The sequence below is a fragment of the Penicillium coprophilum genome (assembly GCF_028826855.1).
Source record: "Penicillium coprophilum strain IBT 35676 chromosome Unknown utg000002l_segment0_segment1, whole genome shotgun sequence".
Lineage (NCBI taxonomy): Eukaryota > Fungi > Ascomycota > Eurotiomycetes > Eurotiales > Aspergillaceae > Penicillium > Penicillium coprophilum.
Window position 1 is genome coordinate 1,978,475 of NW_026622722.1, and position 25,004 is coordinate 2,003,478.

The 25,004-nt window shown below is 48.4% G+C and overlaps 6 protein-coding genes across 6 annotated transcripts; 3 read left to right on the forward strand and 3 right to left on the reverse strand.

Moving 5' to 3' along the window:
- Positions 1 to 8: 8 nt before the first annotated feature.
- Positions 9 to 12,334, forward strand: N7500_002806 (Acyl transferase/acyl hydrolase/lysophospholipase; the record flags this gene model as incomplete). Its single annotated transcript, XM_056673952.1, is given in 8 exon segments — positions 9 to 978; positions 1,038 to 3,308; positions 3,319 to 4,135; positions 4,204 to 4,424; positions 4,479 to 7,451; positions 7,502 to 9,356; positions 9,399 to 10,559; positions 10,582 to 12,334. The coding sequence occupies 8 exon segments, from the start codon at positions 9 to 11 to the stop codon at positions 12,332 to 12,334; spliced, it is 12,021 nt and encodes a 4,006-aa protein (XP_056534477.1).
- A 1,600-nt stretch (positions 12,335 to 13,934) lies between these two features.
- Positions 13,935 to 15,083, forward strand: N7500_002807 (zinc-binding alcohol dehydrogenase family protein; the record flags this gene model as incomplete). The annotated part of the gene is made up of 2 exons (XM_056673953.1): positions 13,935 to 14,491; positions 14,552 to 15,083. 2 exons carry the CDS (start codon positions 13,935 to 13,937, stop codon positions 15,081 to 15,083), a joined length of 1,089 nt encoding a protein of 362 aa, XP_056534478.1.
- Positions 15,084 to 15,471: 388 nt separating this feature from the next.
- N7500_002808 (uncharacterized protein) lies at positions 15,472 to 16,167 on the reverse strand (the record flags this gene model as incomplete). Its single annotated transcript, XM_056673954.1, has 3 exons — positions 15,472 to 15,966; positions 16,017 to 16,058; positions 16,114 to 16,167. The coding sequence occupies 3 exons, from the start codon at positions 16,165 to 16,167 to the stop codon at positions 15,472 to 15,474; spliced, it is 591 nt and encodes a 196-aa protein (XP_056534479.1).
- A 536-nt stretch (positions 16,168 to 16,703) lies between these two features.
- N7500_002809 (Zn(II)2Cys6 transcription factor domain-containing protein) lies at positions 16,704 to 18,387 on the reverse strand (the record flags this gene model as incomplete). Its single annotated transcript, XM_056673955.1, has 2 exons — positions 16,704 to 17,822; positions 17,881 to 18,387. 2 exons carry the CDS (start codon positions 18,385 to 18,387, stop codon positions 16,704 to 16,706), a joined length of 1,626 nt encoding a protein of 541 aa, XP_056534480.1.
- A 1,551-nt stretch (positions 18,388 to 19,938) lies between these two features.
- On the reverse strand, positions 19,939 to 21,743 carry N7500_002810 (cytochrome P450; the record flags this gene model as incomplete). Its single annotated transcript, XM_056673956.1, has 5 exons — positions 19,939 to 20,137; positions 20,196 to 20,359; positions 20,422 to 20,506; positions 20,564 to 20,589; positions 20,652 to 21,743. The coding sequence occupies 5 exons, from the start codon at positions 21,741 to 21,743 to the stop codon at positions 19,939 to 19,941; spliced, it is 1,566 nt and encodes a 521-aa protein (XP_056534481.1).
- A 1,368-nt stretch (positions 21,744 to 23,111) lies between these two features.
- Positions 23,112 to 24,569, forward strand: N7500_002811 (acyl-CoA dehydrogenase family protein; the record flags this gene model as incomplete). Its single annotated transcript, XM_056673957.1, has 3 exons — positions 23,112 to 23,298; positions 23,345 to 24,333; positions 24,381 to 24,569. The coding sequence occupies 3 exons, from the start codon at positions 23,112 to 23,114 to the stop codon at positions 24,567 to 24,569; spliced, it is 1,365 nt and encodes a 454-aa protein (XP_056534482.1).
- Between the last annotated feature and the right edge of the window lie 435 nt (positions 24,570 to 25,004).

A 25,004-nucleotide genomic window follows, 5' to 3' on the forward strand; every position in this document is an offset into this window, starting at 1 on the left:
ACTACACGATGACAGGCGATCTTCAGCATATCGGGGAACCAATTGCCATCGTGGGAAGTGCTTGCCGCTTTCCTGGTGATGCAACAACACCCTCCAAGTTATGGGATTTGCTCAAAGCACCTCGAGATGTGCTTAGCGAAATCCCAGAAAGCCGCTTCAGCACCAAAGCCTTCTATCACCCCGATGGGCTTCACCATGGTACTACGAATGTTCGACACTCCTATTTGCTGTCCGATGATCATCGACTCTTTGACGCCCAATTCTTTGGAACCAAGCCAGTGGAGGCAAACTCGATCGATCCCCAACAAAGGCTGTTGCTCGAAACTGTCTACGAGGGCCTTGAAACCTCTGGCATTCCCATGGAAAAGCTCCAAGGATCTAACACTGCTGTATATGTTGGGTTGATGACCAATGACTATGCCGATATCTTAGGTCGGGATGTGCAGAACTTTCCGACCTACTTTGCATCGGGAACTGCTCGAAGCATTCTATCCAACCGAGTCTCTTACTTTTTTGACTGGCGCGGACCTTCCATGACTATCGACACGGCGTGTTCATCTAGTCTCATTGCACTACACCAGGCCGTACAGAGTCTGCGAAGTGGCGAGACTGACGTTGCGGTGGCAGCGGGAACAAATCTTTTGCTAGGACCAGAGCAATATATCGCAGAGAGCAAGTTGAAAATGCTTTCCCCAACCGGCCGCTCACGCATGTGGGATAAAGGCGCAGATGGATACGCACGTGGTGATGGAATTGCTGCCGTCATACTCAAACCACTGAGTGCAGCATTGGCAGATGGGGACCACATTGAGTGCATCGTTCGGGAGACAGGTGCCAATCAAGACGGTCGCACCAAAGGAATTACGATGCCAAACCCTACGGCTCAAGCAGAGCTTATTCGGACGACGTATGCTCGAGCTGGACTCGATCTTTCCAAACCCACCGACAGACCGCAATACTTCGAGGCTCATGGTACAGGTAAGTCATAATGGAACGAAGGTGAAGGAAATTAAATAGGGATTTACTGACCAAATCAGGAACTCCGGCAGGTGACCCTGTCGAGGCGGAAGCCATCAGCACTGCTTTCTTTGGACAAGCCGCCAAATACCAGCGTGATGGTAACCAAGAGGATCCCTTGTATGTTGGGTCCATCAAAACCGTGATCGGTCACACCGAGGGAACGGCTGGACTTGCAGCCGTCCTTAAAGCATCGCTTGCTTTACAACATGCCGTCATCCCACCAAATCTACTCCTCAATGAGTTGAGTTCCACAGTACGTCCCTTCTATAACGACCTTGAAATCCTTCAAGCTGCGAAAGAATGGCCACAACTCCCAGAGAACACCCCTCGCCGTGCCAGTGTCAATAGCTTTGGCTTTGGTGGTGCAAATGCGCACGCAATTTTGGAAGGATTTGATGGGCGCTTACTTGCTCGTGGTCGAAACACTGCAAATAGTAGCTCTGTCACTGTGTCGCCATTCAACTTCTCTGCTTCCTCCGAAAAATCGCTTCTAGGCAACATTGCAGCATACTCGGCATATTTGCGAGATCATCCGGATGTCAATATTCGTGACTTGTCATGGACATTGAACACTCGGCGTTCGACTTTGCCAGTACGGCTATCGGTATCCGCATCGAGCCCAGGGGAGCTTGCTGCAAGGCTGGATGAAGCAGTAGCCTCTTCGACAATTACACCAAGCACGCAGACGGGAAGTATCCGAGAACCCAAACTCCTTGGAGTGTTCACAGGCCAAGGAGCACAGTGGGCGAGAATGGGTGCCGAGCTGCTCGAAAGCTCCCCGATGTTCAGTGATTGCATCGCCCGACTTGATCGTTCTCTCCAGGAGCTACCCACAGAGCATCGTCCTAGCTGGTCGTTGAGGGAGGAGCTTGTTAAAGACAAGTCCTCGTCTCGTATCGGGGAGGCGGCGTTCTCTCAACCTCTTTGTACCGCGATTCAAATTGCCTTGGTTCAGCTTCTTCGGGCAGCTAACCTAAAACTCACTGCCGTCGTTGGTCATTCGTCCGGCGAGATTGCCGCAGCTTATGCCGCGGGATATCTCAACGAAGAGGATGCTATCCGCGTTGCTTATTATCGGGGATGGTCTCTTCAATATGCAAACGACCAGGGAGGACAAAAAGGCGTAATGATGGCTGCAGGAACGTCATATGAAGATGCAAAGGAACTATGCGAGATGCCGTCACTCGAGAACAGAATTTGCGTGGCGGCGAGCAACTCCTCCGCCAGCGTTACACTTTCGGGCGATGCGGATGCGATCGACGAGGCGAGGGAAATCCTCGAAGATGAGAAGAAATTTGCTCGCATGTTGAAAGTGGACAAAGCCTATCATTCTCACCACATGCTTTCCTGCTCGGCTCCTTATATCGCAGCAATCCGCAGGTGTGGTGTAACCATTCAGCGTCCAGCGAGTGGCAGTGCTGCCTGGATCTCCAGTGTGTATGGCGACAACATTGAAAACGTGAATGATAATCTTGCCGACACGTATTGGAGCAACAACATGATCAATCCCGTCTTATTCTCCCAGGCCGTCACCTATGCAGTTGCTGCTGCCGGGCCGTTTGACATGGCTTTGGAGATCGGCCCTCATCCGGCATTGAAAGGACCCGCAATGCAAACGATCCAAGAAGTGTCGGGCCAAACATTGCCTTATGCAGGTACCTTGAACCGTGGCAAAAATGACACTGAGGCTCTCTCATCTACACTCGGCGCCCTGTGGATTGCCTTGGGTGAAACGGTCGTGGACTTTGCAGGGTTCGAAATGAAGGCGATGCAGAAGCAAAATACTCGAGCCCCAGAGCTTATCAAAGGTCTTCCATCATACTCATGGGATCACGATCGGGTTTATTGGCACGAATCTCGATCATCTACTGCAATCCGCACCGAAAAGGAACCATTCCACTCCCTACTGGGTGTCAAATGCCCCGACGGGACAGACAGCGAGCTGCGCTGGCGCAACTATCTTCACCCAAGGGAGGTTTCCTGGCTGTCACATCATCAGGTCCAAGGTCAAATGGTATTCCCTGCAGCCGGGTATATATCAGCGGCGGTTGAGGCTGTTGTCCAAAAGTTTGGCCTGGACTCTGTCCAACTGATCGACTTCCACGATGTGGTCATCGGACAAGCATTAGTCCTTGAAGAGAATGGGGGAGTGGAAACAATTTTCAGACTCTCGATTGAAAAAACTCAGGATAATGCTGTGTCTGCGTCATTCGCCTGTCATTCAGACGCCAACAAGGGCTCATCTAACATGTCTCTTCACGCATCTGCCACCCTGCAAATTATTTTGGGTGACACTAGACACGATGTCCTCCCCCCCACACGCCAAACCAGAAGGCTCATTCTTGGAACTGGAAGGTGAACGATTCTACAACTCAGTCTCCGAGCTTGGGTTTGGCTACACCGGACCCTTCCAAGCCCTTTCCAGTTTGCGCAGGAAAATGGACGAGGCATCGGGTTTGATCGCTGTTCCAGTCGATTCCGAAACCGAAAAACCATTGATTATTCACCCAGCCTCTCTTGATGGAGCGATTCAGTCAATCATGCTGGCGTATTCCTTCCCAGGAGATGGCCGTCTACGCACTCTTTACCTTCCAACACAAATTGACAGGCTTCGTATCAATCCGAGCGCATGCGCCGCTCTTGGTCCTCCCGGTGCAGAACTGCCGTTCTATTCTGCAGTGACAGATGCCCGCTTTGCCGAACTCTCCGGCGATGTTGATATATTCTCTGCAGATGGCAGGCATACTTTACTTCAACTTGAAGGACTTCACACTACACCGTTGAGTCCATTGACATCCACCAATGATGTTCCATTTTTCACGGAAGTGATCTGGGATGTGGATAGGCCCACCTTGCAACAACGAAAGGAAGCTGCAGACGCGCTTCTCTCAGACCAGTCTCTCAGCATGGATCTCGAACGGGTTGCCCATTTTTACTTGAAAAACCTCGAAAGTTCGCTCCAGAACTCCCATCGAGCGAATGCCACTTGGAATCACAAACATCTTCTCTCTTATGTGGATCATTGTATAACGTCTGTTGCCAATGGAGAGCATAAATTCGCAAAAGCAGAATGGGCCAATGACACCATGGACAACATTACTCCAATTTTGAATCGGTGAGAACCCGGAATCCTCTCTGTGAGGTAAAACATTGAGATTGAACTCCATTGACTGACCCAAATAGTCACTCTGACTGCATCGACATCAAAGCGCTGCGTGCAGTTGGCGAAAACCTTGCTGCTATCATTCGTGGAGATATGAACCTGCTTGAAATCCTCATGCAGGATAACATGCTAGGGGAATTTTACGCTGAAACCCTTGGAATAGACGCTTACTTGGATGCTATTGCTCAAACGGCTCGCCAGATTGGCCACAGATACCCCCATGTTAACGTTCTGGAGATTGGTTAGTTTACACACTATTATGAACTTACACGCAATACTAATCAATATATCACAGGAGCTGGCGCTGGCGCTACTTCGGATCGAATCATGCGTGCAATGGGACCATCGTTTGCGTCATACACATACACAGATATCTTGGACTCGCAGTTCGACTCAGCACGTGAAAGATTCTCCGATTACCAATCTAGAATGGCATTCAAGGTGTTGGACATCGAGAAAGACATCGAAGCACAAGGCTATGAAGAGGGCTGTTTTGACCTTGTCGTTGCTCCTTTAGCCCTGTATGCCACCAGAAGCCTCGAAGGAACCCTGAAAAACGTTCGTCGGCTACTCAAACCAGGTGGTTATTTGGTTATGGTCGAGCTCACGGACGCTGATGTCATGCGCTTCGGCCTCATCCTAGGTGGTCTACCAGGCTGGTGGTTAGGTCACGAGGAGGGACGAACATTGTCCCCCTGTGTATCGGAGGACAAATGGCAAAGACTGATGCAAAACGCTGGACTTTCTGGGTTCGAAGCCCTGTTGCCATCTTCCAGAACATCGCCCTTGCCATTCTCCGTCATGGTCACCCAAGCTGTGGATCACCGTGTCAATTTCCTTCGCGATCCTCTGGCAACCAACCACCCGACTCTAGGCGTGGACTCGCTAACAATCATTGGTGGCAAAACTCCGTTGACCGCTGATATGGTCACTGATATCAGAACTGCGGTCCGTCCGCACTACAGTAATATCTACACAGCAAGCTCTTTGAGCGACCTTATCTCAGCAAATCTGCCAGTGATGGGATCAGTGATCAGTTTGATTGAATTGGATGGACCAGTTCTGAAAGACATGTCTGCGGAGGACCTGAAGTCATTCCAAGAGTTATTTAAACAAAGCAAGAATGTTTTATGGCTTGGATACGGTGCCCAGGGGGAGAACCCCTATGGCAACATGTTTGCAGGAGTTCAACGGACATTGGCCATGGAGATGACACACCTGCACATCCATTTCCTAAACCTCCATTCGCTGCATGATGCGGATGCTCATATCATCGCAACGAAGCTCCTCCATTTGGAAGCTGCCGAAATTTGGGATCAGAGTGGACAGCTTGATGGGATTTTGTGGTCCAACGAGAGGGAGCTGATGCTGGAGAATGGGCAGTTCAAAGTGCCTCGATTCCGTCTCAACTCTAACCGAAACGATCGATACAATTCCTCAAGGCGCCTAATCATTAAAGAGGTTGAACGAGCTGGTTCTGTGGTCACCATTCAACCAACGGAAATCGGATATCAAATTGAAGAAAAAGACCTTCGAGTGTCGCCCTCTCTCTTGGATGATGTGAAAATTGATGTGACACACTCTTTGCTCCGTGCTGTCCGTATCAGTTCCTCGGAGAATTACTTCTTGGTGCTTGGAAGGAATGCATCAAATGGCGAGCATGTGATCGCCCTGTCGCATAGCCTGGACTCTCAAGTCAGTGTGCCGCAAGGCCTACGAGTTCGATGTGGAGATTCCGAGGAGCTAGGAATTCGATCGATGCTGACCCTTTATTTCCATTTCCTTACACTCGCTATGCTGCGTCAGCTTCAACCAGGCAAGACTCTCGCGGTGGTGGACCCTGACTTCTCCTTCTCACCCGTCCTGACGAGATATGCGAACGAAAAGGGTGTTCAACTTGTTCTTTTGACAACACAGGAGGGACATTGCTCGTGGCCATGGATTCGAATCCACCCAAACTCCACCCGCCGTGAATTACGAAGCAAGCTACCTAGCGATATTTCACGACTTGTCAATATGAGTGGCAGCTCTGATGTGACTACTCTCTTGAAGAGATGCTTGCCGACAGACTGTCAGTTCGAGAGCGAGACCACCCTGACCGCACGCTACTCCCAATCTCAGTTTACCTCAGATAGAGGCCAATTGGCGATCCAGCTTCAAAATTCCTGGTCGAGAGCACAGTACGATTTGTTGCCGGTTAACATGCAGAACTTTGCTCCTTTACCACTTCAGGACCTGATTACTACTCAAACCCCACTCGAAGAGCAGTCTTTGATTGCATGGGGTAAATCGCGACTTGCTGTCCAGGTTCGACCTGCTACCAAAAAGGTCAAATTTTCAAAGGATAAGACTTACTGGCTAGTTGGACTGACAGGCGGCCTTGGTTTGTCACTTTGTCAGTGGATGATCGGGCAGGGCGCAAGATACATCGCGATATCAAGTCGAAATCCAAAGATCAGTGACGAATGGCTACAGAGAATGGCCTCTAGTGGCTGCACTGTCCGGGTCTTTTCCAAGTACGCTTTTATTCCAGTTTCCTTGGGTCACAATTATTTCTACTCAGCTAACACATCCAGTGACATAACGAATCGGGAGTCTGTTCAAGCTGCCTATCGCAACATCAGCGCAACTATGCCTCCGATTGCTGGTGTTGCACAGGGTGCCATGGTACTCCAGGATACAATGTTCATTGATCTAGATCTCCCTCGCCTACAAAAGGTTCTTGGTCCCAAAGTCGAAGGTAGCATATTGTTAGACGAATTGTTCCCAGAGGACACGTTGGACTTCATGGTTTTTTTCTCATCAATGGCTGCAATGACAGGAAACCCGGGCCAGGTTGCCTACAATGCCGCGAATATGTTTATGGCCAGTCTGGCAGCCCAACGCCGAAACCGCGGCCTGGCAGGACATGCGATCAACATTGGCGCAATTGTCGGTAACGGCTATGTGACGCGAGAGCTTAACATGGGTCAGCAGTCATATCTTTACCGAGTCGGCCATACATGGATGTCTGAGCAAGACTTCCATGAGGTGTTTGCTGAAGGCGTTCTCACTTGCTTGGAGCGTGTGGGAACCGCCGAGTTGTGCTGTGGACTTAGAATCGACGATGATGAATCCAAGAGTTGGATTTCTAACCCAATGTTCCAACATCTAGTCTACAAGTCTAGCAATCTTGTAGTGGCAGACAAAAAGGGGAAGTCTGGCGTGTTGATAAAAACACGCTTGTTTGAGGCAACTTCAAATCAGGAAGTTACAGAAATATTGCAAGGTACGGGCATCGCGAATACTATAGCCAGTCGAAACTAAACATTGTTTTAGATGGATTTCTGTTGAAGCTACAGTCAGCCCTTCAGGCTGACCCGAGCAAGCCTATGTTGGACATGAGTCCAGACGAGCTTGGTGTGGACTCATTAGTCGCTGTTGACCTGCGATCGTGGTTCCTCAAGGAGTTGGGTGTCGATATGCCGGTGCTAAAAATCTTCAACGCAGCCTCGATTCGTGAGCTTCTGGCCACTGCTGCAGAAACGCTGCCAGAAGCTTTGATTCCCAATTTGATCACCGGCGAACAAGCTGTCAAGGCACCTGGACATCAACCCAACCATCCGGTCGCTGCAACAGCTGTCCCCGCAAACATCTCCATGGACAACATTGCTCCAGAGACCAGAGCCAGCTCCGTGGAATTGAAATTTGCGCTACCCGACGCAACAAACGCGTACAGTGGCAGCTCCGCGACGTCTTTAATCACTGGAGACTCGAACTCTGAAAAGAATGACGACACCTCCTCATCGGTTTTTACTGACGACAACGAAATGGGAACCCCAAAACGTGAAATACAAAGAACTGTGCCAATGTCCTACGGGCAGTCGCGTTTCTGGTTTCTAGACCATCTCGTCGAGGACAAAACTGCATTCAATATTACACCGACGTTCGAGTTGTCTGGTCGCCTAAAGATTGAGGAATTTGCGAATGCTATACATGCCGCTGGTCAACATCACGAGGCCCTACGTACCTTCTTCTTCACTGACGACGAGCAAAATCACATGCAAGGCGTTTGGACAAAATCTTCCTTGCAGTTAGAGCAGACAGAAATCTCCGATGAGACAGAAGTTGAAGAGGCTTCAAAACAGATGAGGGCACACTTGTTCAATCTTTCTGATGGCGAGATCATGCGCGTTCGGCTGCTTTCACTCAACCAAGAAAAGCACTGGATAATCTTCGGCTTCCATCACATCAACATGGATGGCATTAGCTTTGAGGTATTCTGGTCAGACGTGGAGAAGGTATATCAGGGTCAGACTCTTTCTGAAGATGGTCTTCAATATCCAGACTTTACTATGCGCCAACTTCGTGAGTACGAAGAGGGTGCTTGGGCTGGAGATCTCGCTTACTGGCGAGCACAGCATACAGAGGCTCTACCTGCCCTTCCCCTTCTTCCATTTGCCCTGCAACCTATTCGACCTAAGGTTGCTCAATTCGGGTCTCATACTACACAGATTCGCCTGGATGCCAATTTGTCGGACGCGATTGACCGATGTTGCCGGATGTTCAAGTCAACACCATTCCACTTCCATTTAGCAGTCTGGAAAACCCTCCTTCTACGCTACTTTGGTCTGAAAGATGTTTCCATCGGCCTTGGAGATGGAAACCGTACGGATGCCGATGTCCTGCGGAGCATGGGACTTTTCTTGAATCTCCTTCCCGTGAGGTTTTCTGACCAACCTGGCCAATCATTTGGAGAGTCTCTCAAGGAGGTCCGGAATATCACGCAGGGTGCGTTTGCCCACTCGCGTGTGCCATTCGATGTGATTCTGACAGAGCTTAACGTTCCGCGATCTGCATCACACAATCCTCTATGCCAAACGCTGTTCAACTATCGACCCAAGGTCGAGCAATCGCGAACCTTCTGCGGGTGTATAGCCGCTGGCGAACTTTTGGGTGGCGGCGAAACGTCTTTTGACCTCGGCCTGGATGTTGGCAATGTCGGTGCCAGCGAGACCCTGATTCACCTAACAGTTCAGAAGAGCTTGTATGGAATGGAACATGCGGAAATCCTACTTCACTCCTATGTCAATCTTCTCAAATCTTTTGTTCAAAATCCGGCGACTCGGGTGACCTGGCCCGAATTGCATTCTGACAGTGACATCCAGGAGGCAGTGGCTGCTGGCCGAGGCAAGTAGATTACCCCTTGTCAGTTATATACATTTTCCTAATTCAGGTGCTATGCAGGACCGGAGTTGCGAGAAGAATGGTCTATGACTATAGTCCATCGCCTGGATGAGGTTGCGTCGCGCTATCCGAACCGTGTCGCATTGAAGAGTCATGATGGGACCTCCTTGACTTATTCACAAGCCCAGCTTCGGATCGATGTTATCGCCAACGAGCTCTTGCGCAACGGAGCTGGAGCGGACACCCGTATTGCGGTTTTCCAGTCTCCTGGTGCAGACTGGATATGTTCCCTCATGGCCATCTTGCGTGTCGGTGGTGCTTACATTCCATTGGACAAAAAGGTTGGGATGGAGAGACTCGCGATGATCATGAAAGAGACACAAGCACCCATGATATTGATTGACGCACACTCCACATCTGACTATGCACTTTTGCACACTATGGCGAGACCCATCGACGTATCTGGTCTAAGGGGCTCTACTGCACATCCCGTCCGAAACATGGCTGTCCCAAGCCACACAGCGGTGATCATGTACACTAGTGGATCGACCGGCGTCCCAAAAGGGATCATGATTAACCATTCAGCCTATGCCCACCACGTTCAGTCATCAAGTGCCGCTTGGAAACTTCGCCAGGGATCCGAGACCATTCTGCATCAATCATCCTATGCGTGGGATGCGTCTTTGTGGCAGATCATGGTCTCCCTGTGCTCTGCTGCGACTCTGGTGATTGCATCCGACCTCATACGAGGAGATCCCGTTGCTATCACACGACTCATCGCATCTGAACATGTGACGTGCACCCTTGCGACGCCCACGGAATACCTTGGTTGGGTGCGCCATGGTCGCTCCAACCTGAGCAACTCTCGCTTGTCAATTGCAGTATGCGGTGGCGAGTTTATGTCAAGTGGCTTGATCAAAGAGATCAATAGTCTGAATCTGCCGGACCTCAAATTGATAAATGCTTATGGGCCGGCGGAGATCAGTGTTGCATGCTCGGGCAATGAGGTTCCGTACAGCCTGCTGGATTCAAAATCAACACTTTCTGCACAAGCTCTGTACACTCTGCCGAACTACTCTGTTTACATTGTCGACGAAAGGTTGAACCCTGTTCCGATCGGAGTTCCTGGCGAAGTGGTTGTTGGTGGCGCAGGGGTTGCCCAGGGCTATCTTGACGGCACCAAAACAACTGAACGCTTTTCAAATGATCGGTATGCAAGCAAGTTCTTCCAGGGAAAAGAACTGGACCGCAATCCACCGCACTGGAGACCGTGGAAAACTCAACCGTGATGGTGGTCTTATTCTTCTCGGTCGCATGGACGGGGATAACCAAATCAAGTTGAGAGGAATTCGCATCAATATTGAAGAAATCGAGACAGCGATCGTCAGTTCTTCGGCTGGAGCTATTACACAAGCCGTGGTATCCGTTCGCTCAGATGCAAGTCAATCTGGGGATCAATTCCTTGTTGCTTTTGCTACATTGGCCACCACCCACGATTCGGAGAATGCGCTTCAATTTCTCACGCGCCTTTCGCAAGAACTGCCATTGCCGCCTCATATGCGACCTGCTGCCATCATTCCAGTTGGAAGCATTCCCCAAAATACGTCGGGCAAGACTGACCGTGTCGCAGTCAACGCACTTCCCATTCCGTTGATTTCATCCCGTTTGCCTGACGATGACACTCTCACGGAATTCGAACAGTCACTATGTCAGCTCTGGCAACAAGCACTACCGCGAGAATTGACCACTTTCCACTCGATTGATTCCCAGTCCGACTTTTTCCACGTTGGTGGAAGCTCACTTGCCCTTGTCAACCTACAAGCGCTAATCAAGGACCGGCTTGGTGCGTCTATGGAATTGTATCAACTTTTTGAAGCCAGCAGTCTACGTGGAATGGCGGCCAGAATCCAAGACATATCTCGCCCCACACTTGAGCTAGATGTGAATTGGGATGAAGAGGTTGAAGTCGCATCGGAGCTGACTTCATCTTTGAATAACAGTAGCACCCGCATTGTTCCATCCGGAGTCAAAACTGTGGTTCTTACCGGGGCAACTGGTTTTCTTGGCAAAGAAATACTCCGAGGACTCATAGAAGATGAGAAGGTCTCATTTGTTCATTGTCTTGCAGTCAGAAAGCGATCCTCGGATTTACCTGAACTATTTGCCCATCCGAAAGTTCATTTGCATTACGGTGATCTGGGGGCTCCTCAGCTTGGACTCTCGGAATCCGAGTCCAGATCGATATTCTCCTGTGCAGACATTATTATCCACAATGGCGCAGATGTGTCTTTCATGAAGACATATCAGACGCTCAAGCTTATCAATGTGGCATCTACCAAAGAACTGGTCAAACTTGCATTGCCCCGGCGTATACCATTCCATTTCGTCTCATCGGCTGGTGTTGCACGACTTGCTGCCCAAGAAAGCTTCGGGGAGACCTCCGTATCGCCGTATCCTCCTCCGCCTCAACCAACAGATGGGTACATCGCCGCCAAGTGGGTGAGCGAAGTCTATCTGGAGCACGTCAATAGCCAATTTGGTCTCCCCGTATGGATACACCGCCCATCGAGCATCACTGGTGCTGATGCACCAGAGCTTGATCTTATGGGCAATGTCATGCGGTTCGCCAAAGAAACGCGCAAATTGCCAGACTCGAGCTTATGGTCAGGGGTTTTCGACCTCATTTCTGTACAGTCGGCTGCAAGCCAACTCCTCGAAGCCGTTCAGCAATCTGGTCTCAGTGGATCGGCTGCGGAGTCTGTGACTTATCTTTATGAATCTGGCGAGACGAAGATCGGACGTGATGAGATCATGCCCTTGATGGAGTCAGGCTCAGGACAACAGTTTCAGGTCGTCTCTCTCGACGAGTGGGTGAACGCTGCCGAACAAGCAGGAATGAGTGTGTTGTTGGGAGAGTACTTGCGTAGGGCCTCCGATGGACAAGTTCTCCTCCCCCGATTGATTAAATCATCCGAGCGTGAATGAGCATCGGCCAGGATGTACAAAACATAGTTATACGGTTTCAGAGCCAATAAGTTCAGCGGCGACCATGTTGTGTAAACCATTCGATGCCTACAGCCATTCAATATATGTCACCGTGTCATGAAATTGAGAAGAAGTGTATTTCGACCAGCTCTTCAAGATTCTCGCTGATTCAAATCATTGCCCCTTATCCGTAGTCATATGTCACTTAGGCTTTTTGAATTATTCTTGTCAAGACATATCCTTAATCTAAGAGGTCCCCTCGCTCTACGGGCTCATCTTTCAACATTCTCTACCTATCACGGCCAAATAGGCCGTCTTATGACCCAGATCATCAATTTTCACACATTAACGTCTACATTAGTGGACATTGACTAGGCGGAATTTTACTTAGTACCGGGCTAACCCAAGGAGCCATATGAACCAGAAGCTCCCACAGAGCCTTGTCAATTATTTTTCTATTTGTTCTTCTTGTTTTGTTTTTGCTACCTCTTTTCCCATCTCCTTCATCAACGCCCGACTATGCAGTCAGCATCGGGCATTTAAATCAATTTTATTTTATTTTGATTAAAGCCACTGGCCAAAATTAGGACCCATTGCCCTCCCACCTAGGATATTATAATCCTATTTCTTTTGAATCGGACGAACAGCTTGTTTCATGTCCTAAAAGCAATGATCAGATCATATTGATGGTAGTTTTCTCCGGCTAGGGCCAACAAGCTGTGATAATGATACCCCCCCCTTCCCTATTTTTTTTCTCCGAGCCGAGTCTTTGTCGTCTTGCTTTCTCTAGCGGCCTATATAATGTGTAAACCTAGCATATGCATACAATCGCCTACTCCAAGTTCGAGGCAACGGCAATTCCTCTTCTCTTCAAGGCCTACCAATATATACACGACCTGTGCTGTGGTAATACCAACGAAGCAATAAGGCATAGATAGGAAGTCTCCCGAAGCTAATGCTGAGAGTTGTCAAGACATTTCAATACTGTTGAACCTTTTTATTCCCGGAACATCATACCGAAATTATGGACTTCATGGCCACCCCTGTACCTAACCCCTCACTTGTAATGGAAGCAAATGGAATAGCCACCTCGGAAGTGGTCGGTTTAGAGAGGCTGAATACCGCCTGGGTTGAAATGCATGCCTATGATATAACACAATGCACATTGTATGCAGGAAAAGGCGTAAGAAACAGCACACTTCGCCCGCAGCGCTGATCATGCATTTGTAGGCTGTTACGATTTTTGGCTAGCGTTAAAATAATCCCAGTTACATGTTGTAACCACCAAAAACTAACTAGGATTCCCTACAAATACCAAATTCTGGGGTTTTCTGCTCCTCAAAGGACGAGTCATCATCCCGGGTATATATCGCCAAATCTTACCGTACAAACGCAGAGAGGTTGCAACTTTGACCGGAATAGCCAATTTTAAACCCATCAGACAGTAGCCTGTCCAGTAAGGGCACTGGCTGGCTTGGTTCTCCTTCTCCCGATTCCTGCTTTTGGTTGTAGTCCTTTCATGTACGATGATTTTATATAAATAAGCCTCCCGGGGTTATGTACCGTGAAAATTGTACGAGCATCTTATCACAGTCAAAATATGGCATCTCAGACTACATTACCCTCCACCCAGACTGGCATTATCCAGCATGAAGGCGGAATTCTTCGAATCACTCATGGTCTGCCAATCCCAGAGCTTGGTCCCCACCAAATGTTGGTGAAGACTGCTGCCGTGGCTCTCAATCCATGTGATTTTAAGATGCCCTTGAGGTTTCCGACCCCGGGCCTGTGGGACGGCTGTGACTTTTCAGGCACCGTGGTTGCGTTAGGAAGCGAGGCTGCTGCACAGGGACGATTCCGTATTGGAGACCGGGCTTTTGGTGCCGTTCAAGGCTCAAATATGTCAGATCCAACATCTGGAGCCTATTGCGAGTTTATTCGAACTGAGCCGGACTTTGCTTTCCACGTTCCCAAGGGAATGGATCTCACCAACGCACCCTCTCTCTCCGGGACTGGAATTGCGACACTTGGGGTTGCTCTATTTTGGTCACTTCAATTGCCTGGAACATTGCTCAAGCCAGCATCCAAAGCAGAGGATGTTCTGGTCTACGGCGGAAGTAGCACTATAGGACTACTTGCTATCCAAATGGTGAAGCTGTGAGTATTCCATTTTCTTGCTTTCGCTTTTGACTCAGGTAACTGACCCATTTTGCTTAGCTGCGGCCATCGAGTAATCACAACATGCTCCCGTCACAACCGCGACTTGGTGACATCCTACGGGGCAGATCTTGTCTTTGACTACAACTCTCCAACCTGTGCGGAAGACATTCGTGCCGCCACAAAGAACACATTGCGCTATGTTCTTGACCCCTTTGCGGAAGCCAAGACTCTGCGGATGTGCTTTGCAGCGATTGGTCGTACTGGAGGACGCTACTGTGCACTTGAGCAATATCAAGAAAGTCTTTGCTCCCGAAAGACAGTCAAACATGAACTAGTCATGGGAGGTGCCATCTCTGGACAAGGTGTCGAGCTTCCAGATCCATACGGTATTCCACCAAAACCCGAGATCGGAGTCTGGGCTCGCTCGTGGTACGTAGAACTCCAAGAATTGATTGAAAATGGGAAGCTTAAGCCCTGCCCAACTCAAACCATTCCTGGCAGATTTGACGGGATTTTGGAGGGCTTGGATATGTTGCGAAATGGAAAGGTTTCGGGGAAGAAGCTCGTTGTCCCTATGATCACAAATTGAATGCTTGCATTGAGGAAGGCTTGAAATACTCATAGCCTGATGCCCAACTATTTCAGCACACATTTGTTTTGATAAACCATCAAAGTTTTGCTTGCCTTTTTAGAAGCCAGACTACTTATGTTGTGTTGTCACCGTGATTTAGCTACCGATATACATCACGGGCTGTTTCCCTTCAGGTTTATTTGTAGCTGTAGTCCATAGCTAATTTTACAGTCTTCAAACGTAAAATCTTCTGTGGACTAATTTCAAGACGAGAAAAGAGCCATTTTGTTATAATGTATGGATCGTATAACGGCGAAGTCCCTAAAGGATGCTGTTGGTAGTGGTTCAATTTGACACATTTGATCTCCGTTGAAGATACAAAATCAACACGGAGAGTAGATGAAATCTAATTTGGGCCGTCGTAAACCATCTTCGCAATAACCTTCTTATCCTCCTTGGTGGTCCTAATGTTTCGAGTGAGATATCTCTTTCCGTCGAGCTCTTCAAATCCCCAAATCACTTCCGCATCCCACCCCTTTGACGAATTCAGGGCCAATTCTTGAATCACTATGCTGGTCAAGCTAGCCACTTCCACAGTTTCACGGATACAGTCTTCCAGCACATGAGATCTCGGGATGAATTTGAGCTGCATCTGAATATCTCCGAAGATGGGCAGCGAGAGGTCTTGCTTGCTTCCATCGACTAGATAACTTCCTTCGCTATCAAAGCCACCTGGGTTGACGGTTTGGGTGATACGAAGGCTCGTGACTGATTTCAAGTTGTCGGCCAAAATGGAACTGTCATCGACCTTTTCCTCTATGCATGTGGAGGTGGTCTGGCAGATTTGCAAGGAAAGCCGGGCATGTCGCAAGACCTTCCGGACAACCCAAGGTACGCCTTGCTAAAATATCTTAGTAAAGGCAGGCCAACACCTTCATGCAGTATTCTTACCAATGCCATAATATCATCTGGATCGGTTGACAGTTTTCTGTTCTAATCATCATATTAGCCTTTGTGTTAAATAACTGATGAGACAGAGACGACGGACCAATACCCATGTTCCATTAAGATCGGGAATGTCTCTGAGACTGGGTGCAGCCATCGTCGAGGGTCCAGGCTTGAAAAATAGATTGGGGAGATTCTTCTTTTCCTTTTGTAAGATGTGTTTGTCTATGGTTCTGAGACTCCTCGTTCCCTTTATGAAGTAGAGAATTCCCCCTTCTTCATAGCGCAGGGATCTTTTTTTAGATTCTAAATCATGATCGGACTCGGACTCGGTGTCGGATCATGCAGGGGAAGCTTAGCGCAGGTATCCATATTGGAAACACTGGGCAGCCTGTCAATACCATGGTCTCGGTTTGAAAAGAGTCGATAGCGAGGTGGTCTTTACTCCAAATCAGTGTGGCCGGCTGCTCACATGGTAGCCCTACATCACCCTTTGTTCACCCGACTTGCGATAATCTTGAATATACGGAAACATTACGCAAACTCCTTCTAAACTCATGTACATATGAGGTCTCAACATGTTTCTATCCTTCGTTCTGTCGTTTTCAAATTTAGACTACCCTAAAATGTCAGTTCCTAAAAGCCAACTAAATCTTTTTGAAATAGCGTCGAGGACAAGGAAAGGCCATACAATTAGATATTGAGGGGATCTTTGACAAGCTGCCGCAAACGCTCCATTAATTCCATCAAAGACATTTCACACGGATCTTCTTGCTGTGCGAGGACAATGTCACGTATCGAGGTTGACCAATCCTTCTGACGGACTGGTTCGGTCAGATCAAACCCTCGATTCTTTTCCAGTTGAGTTGGACATGGCCGCAATTTAAAGACCCGATCAAGCTTCCCCATCATTGCTGAGCTAAAATCAACCAATGATTGAACTTGGGTAATGAGGTTTCCATCCAAACAAAAGTGCTCGAACCGTACTTTTGGTAACAACAGAATTGTGGCTGCATCGACTGGAGGAATAATGAGAAACAACTGATACAAGCGCATGAAAACAGCACGATAGATGCGAACTAGTAAGCAATGTGCCTCCAGCATGCCCAGCCATAGTGCTATATCGCACTTTGGGATTGTGGGAGGCATAGTTGGATCCGGCGATGTCGTCGCGGTATGATAACCGGAATCATGCGGGGACGCTGTTGTGATATCCTCATCCAAAGCCTTTTCATTACCTTCTGCAAGAAAAGAACAAGGGTCTTCATATCCGCTGCTGTCTGGTTGAAATCGTGGTGCGCCAAATGCATCATCCAAACTCTCTTCCACTGTACCACACGAAGAGCGAACAATTGCCAAGAGCCAAGAAGAGTGGTCAAGCAAGCGAAATATTGGAAGGTCGAGTGTTTCAATTGACAAATTGGAATTTTCGTAGAAGAGGGATGAAGATTCAAGGAGCATTGACCCAGTCTCGAACAGCTCCAAATCTTCAAGGAGGCCCATCTTCAACCCCAAAAGACTCTTGCAAATAGCTTGCGTAGAGTGAAGGGTTTTGCGGTTTGTTGTAATTGACGAAAGTTTACTTGTGGTTGAAAGGGTTGGATGATTTATCCATCCAGGATCCGGAATGTCATTTGTTGGAAAGAGAGATTCGTTCTCGCCGTAGATGAAATTTTTAGCTTGAAAAAACTGGGGGATTTCCATCTCGGTGGCTTGCCTGGGGCCTGGTGGAGCATTACTGGTGAAAGGAGAGGGAAAGCAAGTGTTTGCCTCGTAAGGATACAGTTGATCTGATGGCATCCAATCAGAAAGCTATAGTGGTTTCCAGTCAGTAGCTGAGTGGAGCGATTCCCCTTTGGCTTTGACTTACCGAGTTATAACCGTCGAATGACCAGTTTGTTTGATGATGACCCCATTGCTCAATAGGAGACGTGATGTTTCCAAACTCCATGGGCATGTTTAACCCAATGTCCCCCGAGGACAAAAGGAAGTTGCCTTCAGGAAAGACTGGCGTTGGCGCTACTCCTCCCCAGTAGTGGTGCTCTTTCATATTTTGCCTCCCTTGGAATGTATTTGGAGAGTTTGGCGTCTTCTTCACTCTTGTAGCAGATGATTTATGAAGAATAGACATTGATTCATGCCCTTGATTAAATCTTTGGCTCTCACAATCGTCTCGGGCAACTTGACTGTGCCCATGGTTTGAAGGCAAGACAGCCGGTGGAGGCTGGTTCATACTTGTGATACATACTTCCTGAGCCTTGATGCAACGCTCACAAGACATGCCATTCATATGATCGCGCTCGCATCGCAGCTTTTGACCCCGACAACGATCACAAGCGGACCGGCGAGAGTGTCGATAATTGTGGGTTGGATGCATTGTAAAGCTCACAAGCAAAATAACGAGCGAAACCTGCTAAGGCTGCTGGTAATTGCAAAATTAGACAATCAATGAGAAGCTACCAGGGCAAATATGTACTTCGTTCTTGCCCTGGAATTAGATGCAATACAGCAACCTGTCAACTGGTTCGAACCATTCCCATGAGCACATCTAAACAGACTTCAGGCTCGAGGAAAGATAGTTCTATTCAAAATTAGAGTCAGGGAAAAGGGCTAGGCTAGCGCGTGGTCTGGTATCACCGCGCCTGTATACCTCTCCCTTGGAACATGATCCATAACATTCTTGGACTTGACCCTACATGGTGATTCGTTGGATTCTTTCAATTTTGCATGTCCAATTCTCAGGTGTGACAAAGGTCTAAGGTCATAGCAACTTGCCCCTCTCACAACATGTGTATAGACATGCGAACATGCAGACAGGTGTTTAAGGGTATTCTCATCGCATCCATGAACTGAAGGCTGAGCCCCAGAGTCCTGGTACGACGTGCATCAAGATTCATGGAAGATGTTACACCATGCTCAAATTGGATCAATATATGAGAGAGCATATCTGCTGTGATACAAAGGAGGTGAATATTGTCTCACATAGCGCTGTATCTGAAACGTGAGGTTCATTTCACGGTGAATGATCATCCTGTGGCCTGCGTCGAAGGTGTAGGAGGAAATGGCGATCACCGGTTTTTCAGATTGAAAAAGAAAATCCGAGATCTAGTCTCAAATACACAGGTCATAGTCGGTTGGTCGGAGATATTACATATAGTCGCTACCTTGTAGGCGTTGGAGGCGGGCTTGACGCCACTGAGGCAAACTCATACCTAAATATTATCAGTGATCCATAGACTGCGATTGAAGTCCCGCTGGCAATCCAATAAGGAGTCGATCAATCCGATTTAGAAGAAAGATCGTAGATCATGTTAAGCCCGAGGCCAGAGGGTCGGAGAATTAGGGCCATCCTAGGACCCTGCCGTGAATTTTCCGGCTTGTCGGTTCTGGGCCCGTAATGCTTTCTTTTTCCCCCTGCTGGGTTTGACATTTTGCCTCCACCTCCTGAAATCCACCGATTACGAAGTATTTTGTTACCAACTGTCGAGGGGCAGAGAATGCAAAGCAAGGGGTTGAAAGCCTGACCACGCGCCCCTTGGCCAGAGCCTGGCTTTCGAACACGGGAAATGTTGATCGATTGTAGGTGAGGAAACAATAGATTTTCTTAACTCCAGAAGGGTCATATCGAACCCCCCTTTTTATTGTTTGCGTAGAACCCCTATGCGGTTTACGTTGAAAATTAAAAAGTCGATGATATATACCAATTGCATTGAGGCTGGCAACCGCTTATATCCCTGACTTGCGCCTAATCTATCCGCCATACCAGCCCCAGACTAGCAGATCAATTGGAAGGTTTTGGAATTTTGGCGTAACTTCCATGTTTACAATGAGCTAGCCTTCAGTAGCAGTCTTGGCCGCTTCACTTCTTCATGGAACTTGCTTGGAATCGAACGAGGATTCACCAACATGAAATGAAACCAAAGAGTCTTTATAAGAGCTTCTCACTATGTCCAGGATGTCCACTCACATCCTTTATCATAACACGAACGCCTTTACTTCCTTTGCGCGGGTGACCATTGAACATATCTCGAACGATTCGGACGTCATCTACTGTAGTCTCGTAGAGCTCCATCTCAAATTCCCGGAAAATGGTGGCGATTGCTAAGAGAATCTCCGCCCGCGCGAGCCTGGTCAAAACATGTTAGTAAACGGTGGAAAAGGAATACTCAGAGCGCATGCACATACGGGATGCCAATACACTGTCTTGACCCCTTGCTGAAAGGAACCAGGTACTTCTCGAGGCTTTTCCTTTGGTCTGGGTCCATCCATCGTTCGGGGATGAAGCTTTGCGAGTTTGGGAAAATTTCTTCATTGTGGTGCATAAATAAGCTGGTCATCCCCACATGTGTCTGGCGTAAATCGTCAATAAAGAGCCTGGGTAACCACATACAATGGGATATATATATCATACCCCGGGAGGGATCGCCCAATCTTTGTAAGTCATAACCCGATCCGGGGAGCTGCGTTGCAGCCTCGTAGACACGGCGTTGGTAATTCTTCATGGGGTCAATATATGGCATCAGGTGGAGTTAAATAAATAAAAGGTGACATACCGTAAACCCTCTAGCATCACAGACGTCTACTATAGTGTCAGATATTGCAGCATTTTATCAGCTCGAGCTTGCGAATGGACAAACTTACAAGGTATGGCATTGCTTCATATTCTACCAAGGTCGCGGTTCCATCGGGGTCGAGTCGACTCAACTCGTCCCGTAGTTTTTGTAGCTTGCCAGGGTTGCTAAGTAGATGGAAGGTGACTGTCGTCAAATTCTTTGCAGTTGTTTCTCCGCCTGCTGAGATGACGGTGAAAACCTCTTGACTCAAGCGGCCAGCTGCCTTTTCCTCTTGGGGAAGCTTGCTATCTAGCAGTGCATGGAACAATGTATCTTTCGGCACACTAGGCTTACTATCTGCCATGTTTCCATCGGAACTCTGACTATCAATGACCAATTTTGCTAATCGCAAACTTTCAAGTCTTTGATCAATCACCAGGCCGATGTGAGGGTTGATCATCACAACCAACCACCGTGGAAGCAGCTCGAACAAACTGAGCACCCAGCGAAACTGTTTGAATTGAACTCCGATTTGCACAATTGCCTCAATTGTCTTCGACCAGCGCGGTGTGAATTCAGGGTCATCCAAATAATGAAACGATTCACCCATAGTATACTCCACAACCACGTCCGTCGTGAAGGCATTAAACGCATGATAAATTTGCAGCGGAGTGTTTCTCTCCTTCCACTCTCGCATTCCTTTGGACAGCTTATCGATCATTTTGCGGATCATCGGCTCCAATTCTCGAATCCGCTGCTGAGAAAAGAATGGATTCATAGGTTGCCGGCGTATCCGATGGCGGCGGTGATCGACTGATCCAAAAGAGGAGGCCGGAGCCCCAAACATGCCAGTCAAAAGAATCGATTTGTTCATCGGTTTATCTCGAGAGTATAAGACTTCATAATACTCTGGGTCGTCTATGTGCAGTTCAAATGGACTAATTCTCACAATCGGGCCGTACTTGCGATGCATCTCAGCGATTCGAAAAGTGTACTGGCCTTCGAGGAACGAATCATAGTAGAACTCATACCACATGGTCATGGCGGCCAGTTTCGGTCCAGGGAAATGAGCAAGTGGTGAAAACCATAGCCGATATACTGCCAACCACACCCCGTAGGTCACTCCAACCACGGCGATGGCCACGAGGGGCTGTGTGCTAACGGCATTCCACAATTGCATGGTCAGTGGATTTGAGAAGAAACACATTCTGGTCGAGAAAAACGAATAGACAGCCAATCTTCTAGTTCACGGTCTACGGTCCTTTTACATCTTCTTGAATTCTCGCCCCACGTCTGTCAAGAAGTACAAAGTACATTGTGCAACCAGGCCATATGAAAAGTGAGACGGTGATTGGAACCCACACTGTCGGCAACGTCCCGCTTCAGTCCTTTGTGGATGGGAGGAGGAGCGAAAGAAGAACGTCTGGGGCCTCGTGCAGTAGCACTATTTGTGCAACCTATTGCAGCACATCCATGACAACAGAAATAGTCGATCCTGGGTCATTATTTCGGCTGTGGGTGTGAACGATGTGTCTAGAGCTCAGGATCATCCGCTTTAATACTTATAAGAGGTTCAAATTGATGACTTCCAAGCCCCGTTTAAAAGGGCACGGGGCCTCGGTGGAACCTTCACGGATTCGTATCATCCCATCCGCGGGGGACAAAGCATTGAGACTGATAGCTTAAAAATTTGAATCTGAGAGAACTTTGATGAGACACACTGATTAAGGGGGATTTCCGCTGCTTTCCCCCTTCATCCATTTTATCTTCAAAGGGGCAGACGTGTGATGAAGCTAGAGTGACAGTTCCCGATTGGGAGTAGTGGAACTGTCAAAAATGAAAACCCATAAACAACGCCTTTGTTCAATGCTCAAACATGACACTTTTCGAAGGAGAGAGGAATATGATTGATGCTTCTGATCGGAAATGCAATTCCATATAAATGATAGACCGATCTCGTGATATGCTCAGGCATTGGGGGGGCCCTGATGATGACACCCCCTTCGCTTAGACGACACAGTCTCAACAAATGGGCATGATGCGTTCGGGAAAATCCCAAGAGTTCTGGACTTCTCCCAATGCCCCGTGGGAGACGGGAAAATAGGGGGGCTTCACGCAAGTCCCCGTTGTAGCCACTCATGTCATGTCACACCCATCTCCAAGACACAGGTTTTCTCGAAATCGGCACCTATTTCAAAATGTTGTATATCCTAATTATTTCACTTCATTTCAATTTTTGCAATTTGCTTGCTATCGGGGTACTCACCATGCCGGGGGACGCCAGAACCAAGAACAGTTTGGCAGTCCTTCAGTTCCCGTACTTCCGTGCGAGGTTTGTTTAACATTCACGGGGGATTTTCTTTCCACCGCTTGCTCTCATCTCCAGAGAATAGAAATGCAATCGTTTCTGCAGACGTGGTCGGGTAATGAAACTGGGATATGCGTCATGACCGAGGTCCGAATGCGGGGAAACTAAACATTTTCTATTGGCGACATACAATATATCTCTAGCTTGTAAAACCTGCTGCTATTGATATAAAGAATCGCCATGAATTTTGACTTGCCAAAAGACCTCGAAGCTCATTTGGGATCAATAGATTCTTTTATTCACTCAACTATTCTCCCATTACAGCATTCCGATGACAATGACCGCTTCTTCGATCACCGCCGTGAGTATGCTCGGACCGACTGGGAGAATAATGGCAACCCAGGAAAGGAATGGGAAGAGCTATTAGGTAGGTTGAGCGAAAGTTTGAGATGAGCACGGCTGATAAACAGCAGGCAAGGCGCGCACTCTAGCTGACTCTTCGGGTTTTTATCGATTTGCCCTCCCCCGGGTCTATGGGGGACAGTCACATCCTGACACGAACTTGTGGATGTGCGCTATTCGCTATCACTTGGCCTCGAATCCAGTGTACGGTGGTGGTCTGGGGCTGGCCAATGATTTACAGAATGAGCATAGTATCGTTGGGAATTTCCCAGACGTTTTCATGCTCCACCATTTTGGCAATCAACAACAAAGAGATACCTTGATTCCCGCACGTCTGCGAGGAGAGTTCCGGACAACATTCGGTCTGACTGAGCCCGACCACGGAAGCGATGCAACCTTCATGTCTACTACCGCTCGTCAAGTTCGGGGAGGGTTTGAAATCACGGGGACAAAGAAGTGGCAGACAGGGGCTCATCACTGTACCCACTTTCTCATCTTTGCGCGAACATCTGGTCAAGCAGGGTCATCACAAGGCATTACTGCATTTTTAGTTCCTCGTGGCACAAAAGGAGTTCGCATCGTTAGTTATGAGTGGACATTGAACATGCCCACCGACCACGCAACGGTGGAACTGAATAGTGTATGGGTTCCCAGCTCGGCGGTCTTGGGATCGGTCGACCACGGACTAGCCATTGCCCAAACATTTGTGCACGAGAATAGAATTCGTCAAGCGGCAAGCTCCTGTGGGGCCGCAAGATACTGCCTGGACCGAAGTATAGAGCGTGCACGAGCACGGAAGATATGGGGCGAAGGGAAAACTCTAGCTGATAATCAGGCTATTCAGTTTCCGGTTGTTGAGTTGATGACACAGGTAGAGATGCTGCGACTGTTCATCTTGAAGACAAGCTGGGGGATGGATCGTATTGTGGCGCAATGCCAGTCGTCCGAAGCCCAGCGGCCGCCATGGGTTGAAATTGAGCGCCGCCTTTCCGATCAGGTGGGCATGTGTAACTTCTGGGCAAATCGATTATGCTGTCAAGCTGCCGACCGAGCAATTCAGGTATGTACGTAGTCGTATGGTTGTTGGAGACATAACTCACCGATCAGATCCACGGCGGCGATGGATACTCTCGTCACTACCCCTTTGAGCACATCTATCGTCATTTCCGTCGTTATCGGATCACGGAAGGCGCAGAGGAGATTCAGATGCGCAAGATCGGGGCTTACATATTTGGATTTGCCGGCCCAAAGAACAAGGACATGGAAAATGCTGAGACCTCGAAGGCCAAGATTTGATCTAACCCCTGACCGAGTTATGTTCAGGACCAGGCCATTCCGACAGGAGTACGGCCGAAATACATCAACAGATTACATAGGTAACTGATACGGAGTGGTAAAGTACGTATTGCCAGAGCATGTTATATGGCTGTTTCAAAAGAGATCCATGCATGATTTTCCGTAAACATCAATTGCCCCAAGTTGGAAATCGACGGTTGGAGCCTTGTGGCCTGTTACCTCAGGTTTTAAATGACGTAGTTGTTGGCCTTATGGCCCGATTTCTGAGATTGCAAGGCTAGGTCTGCCAAGAGTTTCCTGTGATGGAAATTGCACAACAATGCGCAGAGTGGAATACTTGTATGACGTAGACCATGGAAGCTTCTCAGAGATATAGATGTCCACGGGTCCACGGGTATGATGCGCGCCCATGTAAGATAATCATCTTCCGAAATG